The sequence below is a fragment of the Aspergillus welwitschiae genome, assembly GCF_003344945.1.
Source record: "Aspergillus welwitschiae strain CBS 139.54b unplaced genomic scaffold BDQ94scaffold_52, whole genome shotgun sequence".
Classification (NCBI taxonomy): domain Eukaryota; kingdom Fungi; phylum Ascomycota; class Eurotiomycetes; order Eurotiales; family Aspergillaceae; genus Aspergillus; species Aspergillus welwitschiae.
Genome location: NW_020798746.1, coordinates 34,705 through 48,308, shown reverse-complemented (window position 1 = coordinate 48,308; position 13,604 = coordinate 34,705). Strand labels below are relative to the sequence as shown.

The 13,604-nt window shown below is 50.6% G+C and overlaps 5 protein-coding genes across 5 annotated transcripts; 3 read left to right on the top strand and 2 right to left on the bottom strand.

The window, feature by feature from the left end:
* Positions 1-335: 335 nt before the first annotated feature.
* Positions 336-4,089, top strand: BDQ94DRAFT_184224 (transcription factor domain-containing protein; the record flags this gene model as incomplete). Its single annotated transcript, XM_026774598.1, has 5 exons — positions 336-362; positions 433-1,250; positions 2,273-2,488; positions 2,629-3,107; positions 3,161-4,089. The coding sequence occupies 5 exons, from the start codon at positions 336-338 to the stop codon at positions 4,087-4,089; spliced, it is 2,469 nt and encodes an 822-aa protein (XP_026620830.1).
* A 559-nt stretch (positions 4,090-4,648) lies between these two features.
* BDQ94DRAFT_163271 (FAD/NAD(P)-binding domain-containing protein) lies at positions 4,649-6,343 on the bottom strand (the record flags this gene model as incomplete). Its single annotated transcript, XM_026769709.1, has 5 exons — positions 4,649-4,834; positions 4,986-5,302; positions 5,351-5,705; positions 5,776-5,973; positions 6,035-6,343. The coding sequence occupies 5 exons, from the start codon at positions 6,341-6,343 to the stop codon at positions 4,649-4,651; spliced, it is 1,365 nt and encodes a 454-aa protein (XP_026620829.1).
* Positions 6,344-6,684: 341 nt separating this feature from the next.
* On the top strand, positions 6,685-9,786 carry BDQ94DRAFT_163269 (MFS general substrate transporter; the record flags this gene model as incomplete). The annotated part of the gene is made up of 10 exons (XM_026769708.1): positions 6,685-6,840; positions 6,900-7,008; positions 7,060-7,209; positions 7,264-7,937; positions 7,987-8,052; positions 8,113-8,198; positions 8,251-8,439; positions 8,593-9,100; positions 9,170-9,389; positions 9,446-9,786. 10 exons carry the CDS (start codon positions 6,685-6,687, stop codon positions 9,784-9,786), a joined length of 2,499 nt encoding a protein of 832 aa, XP_026620828.1.
* Positions 9,787-10,118: 332 nt separating this feature from the next.
* On the bottom strand, positions 10,119-11,258 carry BDQ94DRAFT_184223 (alpha/beta hydrolase; the record flags this gene model as incomplete). The annotated part of the gene is made up of 3 exons (XM_026774597.1): positions 10,119-10,186; positions 10,238-10,909; positions 10,964-11,258. 3 exons carry the CDS (start codon positions 11,256-11,258, stop codon positions 10,119-10,121), a joined length of 1,035 nt encoding a protein of 344 aa, XP_026620827.1.
* A 311-nt stretch (positions 11,259-11,569) lies between these two features.
* BDQ94DRAFT_184222 (FAD-dependent oxidoreductase) lies at positions 11,570-12,901 on the top strand (the record flags this gene model as incomplete). Its single annotated transcript, XM_026774596.1, has 3 exons — positions 11,570-11,635; positions 11,697-12,597; positions 12,645-12,901. 3 exons carry the CDS (start codon positions 11,570-11,572, stop codon positions 12,899-12,901), a joined length of 1,224 nt encoding a protein of 407 aa, XP_026620826.1.
* Positions 12,902-13,604: the final 703 nt, after the last annotated feature.

Below are 13,604 nucleotides of genomic sequence, written 5' to 3'. Positions count from 1 at the left end.
GCAGAAGTAAGCAGTGGTGCTAGATTAGGCGTCCCGCTTACCGAGACATTGGCTATAAGCTCTTTTTAATCAGACTCCGGACAAGCTTTATGAATGCTTCTATTGTGATTATGATTGGGGCTGTCAGACAATTTTAGACTGGCTAAGCGTGCTCAAACAACGACTTGGCTGACAGCCCAGAAACTACTCATTGGAGCTCTATATAAAGCTGCTTGGCATAATGACACTCCCTGTCCAAAATAACGGAGCAGCAAATCTCGCAAGTGCATTATATATATACTATCACAATTACACCTGACCCAATCATATAATTTCTACAGAATGCAAACGTAAGAATGCCTCTCACTCGTGTGAACAAGTTCGTATGCTGAATGGCGATCGTGCAGACTCAAATTCCAAGCATCAACCCTGATACCCCTACTCAGCAATGAGGCTGAATTAACATATCATCTCCTAAAATCTAACCTTGGGGCTGGAGTCCTTCTATACCTATCGGCCGCTTGCATTCGGCTACTACCGCCACCAGACTTGTCAGCGTTCACCGTCTTCACCAAAATCTTCTGTATCTCAGTTAGCCACCAATACTGCTGGGACATAGTTAACCAGCTTACCTCTGTTGACGAAGACCGCATCAATAAGCCAGAAAGACCAATCCCAGCCGGCCGTCTGACCGTTACTGGAGCAAAATGGAGGTGGCTTATCAGCTGGACTGTCTCTCCTGCTATCTGCTACACCATTCTTGGCGGCGGAGCCTTGATCATATTTATCTTGTCTGAGGCATTGATCTACATATGCTACGTATGGCCCAGGCTTGATCACTGGACATCTCGCAACACTTTCCCAGCCCTTTGGACATTCCTTTCATTCCGCCTTTTGAACTGCGTTGTCTGCGAAACATACCCACAACTGTCGGCACAGCCAATGGTGGATGTGATTCTCTCGCTATGGGTTCTCGGAACTATTCACATTCAGGAATTCCATGATGTCGATGGCGATCGGAAAATGAGGCGCAAGACACTTCCTGTGATTTTTTCAGATGCATCCTCCATGAAGATGCTGAGGGGCATCACGGCTGGTTTGATTGCTGTTAATGGATTACTTGTGATCCTTTGGGGATGGATAAAGTGCCTTACGTCATTCGACTTGATGAGTGCTGGCCTGGTGCTTACGGGGATGTTCCATGTTCTTGGAGCGCTCGCTGTTGGTGTTCGTTGTGTTTATGGGAAGTCGGCAGATATGGATGAGAGGACGTATAAAGTGTACTATATATTGACTGCGTACTGGCTTGTGTACTTCTTGTCGTTGGTTAATATGTCAATTACGAAGAATGAGGTGGTGAGGAACAAATGATGAAGGAAGGGAAATGATTGATATAGATATGATATTCGCAGTGGTGCCCGCACTGATTTTCCCTTCATGATAAAGACCAAAAATATGGCATATTGGTACTATTTCGAAGGCCAATTATATGCGAAGCGTGCGCGGATGTGGAATGGGAGGGGGAGAGTGTGGGAGGGTACGTGAAATGCTACACTATACCTTGGATGAGGAATTTGAGCTGATTTAAAACATTGATCGGGAAAACGTCCTTGACCGTTAATCATCGATAAACCTCCGATGTCACTCCACTGTATTGCGAAACCCAGCCTCCAAGTCTTGAGTTAAGGCTGAATGTACCTACTGGCCCAGCCCTACCCAATCACAACGTTGGTGGGGAGTGATAAGGAGGAAAAGAAAATCATTCTTTTACTTGAAGTATCACTCCATCTGCCCACCTCAGCTTGTATTGTAAGTTCTTGGTCTGTCCTGATCCCCGTCAGTCGCCTCAAGAATCATTGAAAAATTGTTGTTTCACGTGGCTTCTACTTCCCCGCATTGCAGCTGTCTAGCGACGGATAGAACAAGCTGGCCTCTCTGAAAGAAACCGCAACTAAACTAACGGGATTACTGCCGGCCATGTAGCCGAGGATATAGAGTTGCGCTACTGCCCCCCGCATGCGGATCCCAACCTTTATCAGTGGCCACTACTACCGAGTGCACTGATATCCCATCCACGCGCTATCCAATCGTCGGTCTTTTCCGCTTATCGAACCCCTCCCCGTCGGGTTCGCGCTGATAACTCCTTCGACGTACTCCTCCCCGTCGCTTCTGTTCTCCCCTCCAAGATGCTTCGGTATCATGGCTGCTTCTGGTCGCGTCTGCGCCCGGTGCGCAGTGATTGTAACTCCTGACCTCTCATTCGAGGACTGATCACTATACTGACTTCGGATAGAAACAACGCTGTGACGGCGCCTCGCCCTGCTCTCGTTGCGCACGTATGCTTTACGCTTCTACTTCTCTGGGTGGTAATATATGCTGACCAACTAGGTCTGGGCCACATCTGTGAGCCTCAACAGCCCGGAAGACCTGCATCTGAGGTCCCTTCGCTAGCTTATCGCAGACCTAGGGCTTCCCGATCGCGCGGTGGATGTACCTCCTGCAAGGCGCGGTAAAGGACACCTATGAGACCCCCAATACTACTGCATTGCACCGTCTGACAGCTAATAGAAAGAAGAAGTGTGATGAGAGCCGACCTCGATGTAGTGACTGTCGTCGCTTAAACTTACCATGCCACTGGAATAATCCAAGGGAGCGATCTCCATCGCCAGCCCTCGCCTCTCCGCAGCCGTCGCCTACGTCTCCCTCTTCCGAACCTGCTCATGGAACTATCCTATCTTCCGTTTCGGATCTAGTCCCAGAGCTTGATCCGATATCCCCTTCCGAGAACATATTATCATCCGTTAGTGATGATCCGCTATCTCCATTCTCGCCTCTTTGGCTCGATGTGGAGATGATCCTCGGACCCATTCAGTCCCCAGATGGCGCTTTCAACCCCTATCTCCACAATGACGACGACCGTAGCCTATTCAATCACTATGTACATATCGTTTCACGAGCTCTATCACGTTCCACGACTACTGAATCCAACAACCCATTTCTAGCGACTCTGCTTCCCATGGCCGCCGCATCGGAGACGCTAACCAGCGTCATACTGGGCCTTAGTGGCTGCCACTGGCGGCGCATCTATCCTCAAATATGGGACCGTGCCCTGGCGCGTCAGGGACGAGGTACGTAATTCAACAAGCGACATAGCTTGACTAAACCCTGCTAACCCCAACAGCCTTGGCACAGGTGAGCAACCTACTCCGTCGGCCGAACCAAAGTCGCCAATCTTTCCTCGAGGCCTGCGCCACAATTTTCCTCCTCTGCCTCACAGAGCTATTCGAGGGCACCTCTCGTGTCTGGAAATGGCATCTCAAAGCCGCAGGAAATCTTCTCAGTACTGCGGCAGGTACCACAGATCGCCACTGCCTCGCATCAACCCCTGAAGGGACCTTTTGTCTCCAACTCTTCCACTACCTTGACGCCATGTCCACCATATCGAGATGTAAACCCCCGTTGTTACGTGCAGGTGAGCGACTTACGGACCTTACCTCATCAACTTCCTGCTCTTCCCTCCCAGTACCCCTCGGCGACAATTCTATCTCCGGGATCCCTCCACCCCTACTAGAATATCTCGGCCGGGTCAACCTCCTCGCCGCCCACCGCAGCCGACGTGTCGATGACCTCTCCGAAATCGGGTTCCGAACAGCCGCTGCGCACGTGCGCGCACAACTTGATACCTGGCGCCTTGAGTACGAGGCAACCAGCACTGCTCTGACGAACAGTGATGTGGACAGAGCAACAACAGCTTTCGAATGGGCCGTCCGATTACGACTACATCAGATCGTGGACGGATATGATCCGCACCATGCGGACGTCGAGAATGCCCTCTCTCGTATTGTGACGGCCGTGTTGGCGATCCCTTATGGTAGTCCCGTGGAAGGTACTCTGTTGTTTCCGTTGGTGATTGCTGGCGCCAGCTGTAGGGATAATATGGAGCGCAGGATGGTTGTTAAGGAACGGTTGATGGTGATGGAGAATACGTTGGGGTTTGGGCATATTTCGCATGCGAGACGGTTGCTAGAGACGGTTTGGGCTGATGAAGGAGGGGATGGGAATTGGGCGAGAATTAGGTATAGTATGTTTCCGGGGGTGGTGTTTGTTTAGTAGCTGTCTAGTAGGTAGGGCTTCTGTGACGTACCGTTTGCGTGTATATAGCTGTTGAAATTCGCATTACTAAATATTGGTGTGATTCCACTCTGTGGCTGATCGGATCTAGTTGCTTTGTTCGCATCTTTAGAATTTACTTCTACAGGAAAAATCTGTGTTGCCGTGATGTAGTCTTCTAAGGCTTGACGACTAGTAGTTATGGAAACAATGGCAAAGGTCCGATTTCTGCCATAACTATCCATTAACAGACACGAAAGTAACGGTTCATCATCAGCATGAACATCAAGCATTAAGCCTCTCAGCCCAATCCCATGAAGATCACATCATTCATAATTAAATCATCCAACCCAAGCCAACTCCATTATTGAACCAACCTAATACAAGAGCGGCACATTATCCTGCTCTCTGCGGCCAGTCATCGATTCCGTCCGCTTATGGCTTGTAAACCACTTTTCGATCACAAATGGCCATGTGAACTCATCAGTCAATGCTGCTGTCTCCACTCAAAGTAGATTACACCAATCGATGGGGTTTAAGTTCAAATTGCATGTTGAAATTATCTATGTTTTACTAAGTCATTGCTAAAGGATACAAGGTGTTGAGTAGTAGAGTTATCATCAAGTAGTGGCATGGCGTACATTCTGACGGGGTCGATCTCAATAATTCTTCGGGTGTACCTGTGTGCGTACACAGGTTTATATGGGTCTACAGGTACCTGTGGGGATTGATGGTCATTTAGATCCTATACCTTGGCAGCACTGAGAACAGCATTATGTTGCTAATAATTTCCTTACAAGAAATCACTTATATACAAAAAATCTCCCAAACACCATATCTACTATCTACTGGGCTTTCAATTCTTCCAGATGTGTTCGCATATTGTACCCACATACCTCTTCGATGGTCAACTTCCCCGGCCGATCCGTGGACGAGCTCCATCCAATGCGCTCGCTGAGGTCCTCGCGTGCACGAAAACTGGCCTCTTGTATCTTCGTGGCTCGTGGCTTCCGTAGCCGCTCGTATAGCTGTAGGCCCTCTGCGACACTGTACTCTTCCCGGAACGTGCGGTGGAAGATCAATCCTAGCGCGCCGGCGTCCTCAAAGGCCATACACGAACCCTGCGACTGATCGGGCATCATCGGATGGGCGGCATCACCTAGCAGGCATACTTTGCCTTTGGCCCAGTAGGGGTATGGTTGGTGACGGTACACTGTCGGTTATTAGCAGAGAGATTCAAACACAGGAGAGGGGTCCCTACAGCGCCACATCTTAATGTCCTCAGCGTTCATCATCAACAATTTCATGCGTTCATCCAGTCCCGGAAAGGTATCGACCAGCTGCTCCGGAGTCGCCGAGATATTCCAGCCATCGTCACGCAAATTGTTGTACTCCGCCGGATAGAAGCAGTAGCAGCTCACGACATCCCCGTTACTGCAGGGTGACATTACAATTTTGTTGATCCCAAATCCACCCCAGTATTCTATTGCCTCATTGTCGATGTAGTCGTCTAGCCCGAGGCTGCGGAGCTTCTCGGCGCTAATGATGCAGCGGTAGCAGCATGAAGTTGACATGGTGAACTCGGGAGTGATTCCCATATCAAGGCGGCTTTGAGACTGCATTATGTTGTTAGTTCATCTCTTCTCATATCTCATGGCAATCGATAAAGACGATAGGAATACTAACGCGAATGCCATCCGCGGCGATGATGAGGTCTGCTGACGCCGTCTCACCATTGTCGAACACAATGCGACCGGCCTCTGCATCTAGCGACACGGCCTTGTGATTCACTTTCAATGTGCAGGGAGTGCCTTCGCCTGGCTCTTCAAAAGCAGACTTAAGTAATTGTTGGTGGATGTCAATGCGATGAAAGTTGTTGTATTCCTGAGCAAAGTCGTCCACGTCAATGACAGATTCTGAAGTGACAATTGATTTCCAGACTGACCGTCCCAAATTTGGCCTTATAGTCCCCAAGACCATATTCGCTCTGTATTGCCCCAGACTCCCATTCATGCATAATGAGCTTCTTCAAAACCACCGGTTTGGCAGCCTTGACGTCGACACCCCATTGCTCCAGAAACCGGGATCCATTGGAAGCTGCGCTCAAGGAAGCACCCACTTCGCCAGCAAAATCATATCGCTCATAGACGGTGATTCGATGACCTTGGCGACGTAAAGCCACGGCTGCACTCAGGCCGCCTAGACCGGCGCCGATGACGGCGATATCGAGGGGAGAGTCGGTGCGCGAGGGCATTCTGTACGGCTTGACGAGTTAATAATCAATGTAGTTAGGCTTTCTCTGCGTCTCGTCATAATGTTCGAAGTTATATTTATATACTCATCCGGCCCTTTCTTCTGGTCTATGGTGTTCGGACACACTTCCGATCCACTTATCGTGCATCCGACGGGGCTCGTATCTATGCGACGGGTGCAGCAGTAGCGCAGCTTATCGCACCGATCGCCCCAGCCAGTGATAGCGGATATTGTAATCCTCACTATGTACAGGAACAACCTCTTTAAGACAGTCCATCATGCCATTCCGACGCTTCTCGACGGTCTTCTGCTGGAACATGCCACCCCTGCTGCACATACACCATGACTGATACCAAAGAGGAAAAGCTGGCCGCTATCGACTATGGCCTTGGCGATCTGCACGACGATTCGGTGCTGTTGCGTCGGATCGATTGGCGCATATTGCCTATTATGTTTTTGACGTACTTTTTGCAGTTTCTCGATAAGGTGGCTTTGAATGTATGTCCTGATACTCACCTAATGATTTGCATGAATGAGGCTGATGCTGATGGCGACAGTACGCAAATGTGATGGGCATGCAAGACGATCTCGGTATGAAGGGTAATGACTTCTCCTGGCTGGCTACAGGATTCTTCATCGCTTATGCTGTGGCTGAGATCCCTCAGGGTATGCTTTCATTCATTCCTCCGCCAGGCTCATATCACTGATCATAGGTAGGGTTCTTACTCCAACGATATCCCATCACCAAGGTCCTCGGAGCCAACATCCTCTGCTGGGGAGTACTCCTCTGCTGCTCTGCCGCAGCCCAGAATTTTGCAGGAATGATGTCGCTACGAGTGCTTCTTGGCACATTAGAAGCTGTGATTGGTGCGAGCAATCTACCTATCTACAATATCCCATCGCTAATATTTCACAATACAGCCCCCGCTTTAACAATGTACACAAGCATGTGGTATACGCGGGCCGAATCCACCCCTCGCTACGGCCTCTGGTACTGCGGACTCGGCACCGGGCAGATCATCGGCGGATTGATATCCTTCGCAGCACAGCATGCCCCAGCAACGTTATCATTTCACGGATGGCGGATCATGTTCGTAGTAATTGGGGCAGTAAACGTGCTTGTGGCACTGCTCGTGCTGTTTATTCTGCCCGCCACACCATCTGAAGCACGCTTCCTGAGCATATCCGAGAAGACTCGCGTGGAGGAGCGCCTCCGACAAGACCAAGCCGGCGTGGGCGAGAAAATCTTCCGTGCGATATCGCTCCTCGAAGCATTTGCAGATTTGCAGACCGCGCTTTTGGTGCTTCTAACTATTTTAATTACCATTCCCAGTGGGGTTATCACGACGTTCTCATCTATTCTGATTAAGGACTTTGGATATGACTCAAAGGAGAGTGCGTTGCTTAATATGCCCTCTGGGGTGGTTAGTATTGTTTCTACAATGGCGTCCACGATGGCCATTGCGCGAGGATACTCGCGTTGGCTGGCGATTAATGTTCTCCTGGTCCCTACGTTGCTTGGGGCATGTTTGATGTCTTTTTTGCCGTCGTCCAATCAAAGTGGTTGTTTGGCGGGAATATACCTCGTGAACACGGTAGGTTGTTCCATTTGTAAAAGCGATGGGTGTTTGCTGACTGGAATAGACTGTTGCCCCGCTAGCTTTGATATTCGCGTGGACTGGTGCAAATTACAAGGGATACACCATGAAGGTAGGACGATCATATTTACATTAACCTTGCGGCAGCAGCTAATACGAACTTGTTTCGTAGGTAGCAGGAAGTACACTCGTCTCGGCCGGATTCAGCATCGCCAACATCATCGGGCCACAAACCTTTCAATCTCGCGATGCTCCAGGGTATGTACTTCACCTGAACTGCCTTTATCATTTTTCTTACTCATCTTAACAGTTACATCCCCGCTAAGATCACGATCGTCGCCGTCAATGCCGGCGCAATCATCATCTCCACCACGATGCGGGTGGTCTACGGCCGTCGGAACGCGCGCGCTAACCGATTAGGCCAAGCAGCGGGGAGTCGCATGGAGGAACGGCTGCGAAGTGAGGAAGATGATGAGGGGGTAGTTGACTTTCGATATGTGTACTAGTTTGAAACTGCCGAGACTAATCTATGCGACGGCTCCACCGGAGTGGAAATTACGACATGCTTTACTGTGTATATAAACCATCGTAATCCATATTCACAACACTCAAAGCTATCTAAGATCCTCCACACTGATAGTTACACTGCTAGTACCACCAACAACATGCTAACCCTTATAACCGGCGCCAACGGCTTCATAGCAACGCACTGCATCGCCACGCTCCTCCGCGCCGGCCACTCCATCCGAGGCACCGTGCGCAGCGCTGAAAAAGCCACGGCGACGCTTTCCGCCCTCCACGCCGCAGGAATTCCCCACCTCGACACCTCCCTGGAACTCGTGGTCGTTCCCGACCCCACAGACCTAGCGCAGTTCCTCCCCGCAGCGGCAGGCTGCGACGCGATCCTGCACCTCGCGTCGGCATTTACCTATGACGCGAAGCCGGGGCAGTTCGAGGGGCGGTTGCTTCGTCCGGCGATACAGGGAACGAGGGTTGCGTGTGAAGCTGCAGATCAGTGTGAGAGTGTAAGGAAGTTGGTGATTATGTCGTCTTTTGCGGCGGTTTATGATGCGGCGCTAGGGTTGCAGCCTGGGAAGGTGTATATGGAGGAGGATTGGAGTCCGTTGGGGTTTGAGGAGGGGAGTAATACTGATAATGTGGTGAGTATCTATTCGTTTTGTTTCGACGGTGATGTGTTGGTGTTCGTTGCTGACAGGGAGTGAATGTAGGCTGTGGCGTACCGCGCGTCCAAGGTTCTAGCGGAACGTACCGCCTGGGCATACGTCGAGGAAAATAATGTGGATTTTCAGCTAGTCACACTATGCCCTGGGATGGTGTTTGGGAAGATGATCCATCCGATTACATCGTTGGAACATTTGAACGCTAGTAATAGGATTGTGTGGGAGGTAGCGAAGGGCGGGAGTGACATCCCACCGACAAAGGCACCGGGTAAGTAGCTACCTAAGCGACGGAGTACACAACGCAGCTAACAGAAGAATTACTAGTCTGGGTGGATGTGCAAGATTTAGCAGAGACGTGTCTGCGCGTGTTGATGGTTGATTTACCCTCCCATCAGCGGTTTCTGGTCACGGAGGGCCCGTACGATACGCAGGAGATTGCGGATGTGGTAAGAGGGGATATTCCTGCTGCTTTGGGGCGGGTTGCGGTGGGTAGACCTGGAATAAGGATAAGGGATACGCATTATTCGTGCGATTCGGGCAAGGTAAAGAGGGTGCTGGGGGTGCAGTTCCGGGGGTTGAGGGAATCAATTGTTCCTTTAGTAGAGCAGTTGTATGCTATGGAGGAGGGTGAGAGAGGAGATGCTCCATCTGCCGCGGCACTCTAGATAATTCTAGAATGCTTTTGTGGTGCTCCTGCCTGCTATATAATCGCTTTCCAGTTGTCTCATTATTTAGAGTATCTTCTCCTGATCAATACAAAATCAATACCGAGCTCTGTAGTGAATATTAAAACTAACATCATATGAAGACGGTAAAGGGATGCCAATATAGATCACTAGTGACGTAGGTTATCGAGAAATTGTTGCTTCTGTTGCGTTTATGCTTGGAAAGATAATAAAAAAGTTTGGAGATTACTTCTTGCGTGTCTATAGAGAATCAGAGTGGAGGGCTGATGTGTTGTAGTACAAATAGATAACATTGAGCGACTATCTATCTATTATTCGTGCAACGCCACCTTAATATGTCCTGCAATCAAATCTATAAACTGTCGTGCCTGCCAGAGGTCTACCTTCTATCAGCACAAATACCAAACAAATTGAAGGGGAAAAAACGTACCTTTATCCATATGCATGAACGGATGAGGGACACCCTCAAACCGTCTCACTGTGACCTCACACCCTCCCTCGACCAACTTCCGCGCATACGCCTCGCCCTCATCACGCAGCGGATCACACCCCGCCGTGTAGATAACGGTCCGCGGCAGCCGCGTGAAGTCTGGCGCCTTCAGCGCATTGGCATACCACTTCACCTCAGCCATCTGCTTCTGGCGCACATTCTCGTCCTCGCTGAGACTGCGCCACTTGAGCTGATCGAACCATTTTAAGCGCGCCCAGTTCAGGGTTGGGGCGTGCTCCATCTCCTGCATGGACGGGAATGGCGAGTCGTGGGCTGTAGTGTACACCGAGATGTCGTCGATTACGGGAGTACCTACCGCTACAAGACGGAGAGGAAGTTGATGGTCCCGTGCCAGATGCGCAAGGATAAGTGCGATGTTGCCTCCCGCGGAAACGCCGCCGAGGGAAATGCGTGTGGTGTCGAGGCTTGGAAACTGCGCGCGGCCGGCAGGAGAGGCTAAGTGTTGGAGTGCTGCGAATGAATCCTGGATGCCGATGGGGAAGGCGTGTTCGGGAACAAGTCGGTAAGCGACGTCGACAACAGCTACGTTGGCCTTGACGGCGATGTGCTTGCAGATGTGAGATTCAGTATCGAGGTCCCCGAGGCCCCAGCCTAGCATCTAGATTAGCTTCAGGCCAATTAACAATGGGTAGGTGGGCGACGTACCGCCACCATGAAAGTCAACGTGGACGGGCCATGGTCCCGGGCTGTCGGGCTCATATACTCGGCAGGGAATTAAATCCCCGTTGTGGCCTGGGATAGTGGCGTCGTACACGCGAGCGGGCTCCGGCGCGGGACCGGTACCATAGGAGTAGAGAACGGAATATTTGGAGCGAAGGACAGTGAGATCAATTGGCCCGCTTGGGGTGTTGGCTACATGTTTGTTATAGAGTTCGATGAAGGTAGGGTCGAGATGCGGCAGCACAGACGGATGAATAGGGTTGAGAGCTTCGTGCGACATGGTGATAATTGTGTTCTCGTGCGCTTGTCGGTCTTTCGCTGGATTGGTTCGGCGAGGCTTATCTTATATAAACAGATACGAGGCGCCGTCGCATCCTCGCCTCGGCAATTGATTCGCATCTCCAGCCATCCCCGCATTTGCAGCTTATCTATGCGACGGTCCGACGACGCTAGGATAAGCCACTGATAGCCGACGGATTGACGGATAACCACTTGACCACAAGCATATATCACGAGCGAGATAATCCTAATATTACAGATTATTTCAAGCGAGGATTGCCGGGTAAGCCCATCAACTATCCCATAATCACCATGGAACCCGTTCTCATTGTAGGAGCCGGCATTGTCGGATTGACTCTTGGTCAAGCTCTTCAGAAGGTAATGGAATGCGCTTTTCGCGATGTAATCTGCAGACTGAATGCTAAATAGACACGTCTAGGCCAACATCCCCTTCCGCATTTACGAGCGTGATGCGTCGCCAGATGCTCGCGGCCAAGGATGGGCCATCACTTTGCATTGGGCCCTAGAGTACATTCAGAAGATGTTGCCCGAGGACACATTACAGGCTATTCAAGCGGTGCAGGTTGACCCACAAGTGGCCAAGAATGACAATGGGAATTTCCTTTTCATTGACCTCGCGACTGGCGAGCCCAAATGGAAGATTCCCCCGAGTACCCGCTGGCGGGTCAACCGGGAGAAGATGCGTCAAGCTTTGCTTCGGGGAATTGAACAACATGTTAGGTGGAATGCTCAGGTAGTTGATGTGGAGGTTACCAGTGCCTCAACTGCCCCATGTTTGGTTCTGGCAGATGGCACCCGCGTGTCAGGGAAATTCGTTATCGGCGTCGAAGGAAGTCGATCTCTGGTGAGACGAGTCCTGCGACCAGATGCATACAGCAACTCTGTCCTTCCCATCCGCTTTACTGGTGTAGCCGTGGACCTGTCCCCGCAAGAGATAAAACCCCTGCGGTCAATGGATCCCCTGCTATTTCAGGGCTGTCACCCTAGCACGGGCGTGTTCTTCTGGTTTTCAATGCTTGAGACTCCCGAGAGGAATGGCACTCAGGGAACTCCAGACGAGCATTACCGGGCCCAGATATGCATGTCATGGCCAGTAAAAAGCGAGGCAGACGAGGTGGCTGGCACCGATGCGGAACGGTTGGACAACATGAAGCGACGCTCAGTCGGATTCGTGCCTTTTTTGCGGTCGGTTGTAGAAGGTATCCCCAAAGGAACACCGGTCGTGGAAATTAAACTGGGAGATTGGGAATGTTTGGATTGGGACAACCGTGACGGTCGAGTCACTCTGGCGGGGGATGCAGCCCACGCCATGACGATGTGTGAGTTCTGTCGTGACCTTCTTAGGATATCGTTCTGACTCGAGCAGATCGTGGAGAAGCCGCGAATCATGGATTGTTAGACGCATATAACCTCTTCCAGGCCTTGAGACATGTGTACTCTGGTGAGAAAGGGGCCAAAGAAGCGTTGGATGAGTATGAGACGGAAATGCGATCGCGCACTAGACGCGCTGTCCGGCTCAGTCGACAGGCCTGCCGCGATGCCCACGCTTGGGAACAGCTGAATGAACACTCAGCCATCTTAACCAAACGGGCTGTCACGGGCGAAGCCGAGCGCTTAGAGTAAATTGGATGAGATTGATGATTGTATTATTCCCATCATAAAGTTCATTAGCTCAAATGTGATGAAAGGTCTTGATCAATGCCTATAAATGTACTGCCCCACAGCGACACGTTTTTGCTAGATCCTCTTTGACCCAGAGATACCTACTTCCAATGGAGTCAATTGGCGTCATAACATCAACTACCACCTGGGGTATTAACCCCTTCCCTGGCCCAGTGCTCGGGGTTTTTAAGAGGTAGCTAGGTTGGAGCAGACCGTCTGCAATATTTCAGCTTGCCCCCATACATAGCAGCTCTGTGCTATATTATCCACGTTCTGTTGGCCGTTGACTAGTCCTTAACCAGGTGTTTTGCTTTCACGTCTATTAGCAGCAGCTTTATGTGTAGGTTGTCCTTGGGGGGCACTGGCGATCAGGATGACCGTGATAGCCGTGAATGGAGCATGCAACAGTCCACCCACAAACGGACAAGAAGAGCATTGGTCCAATCCTTCCACGCTGATAGAAAGAACATTATGTTATCCCTTCTTTTACTTCGCATTGACATCAGCCCAATGCTAGCACTCCGACGGGCCATAACTGCATATTCTATACCCAACTATATTACCCAGAGCTGGAGTTATGGCGCTTACCAAAGGGCTGGTCACGTTCCGGTATAGAATTGAAGTCTTCTATAGCTAAAACAATAATGGGTTTGTATGTTTCGTT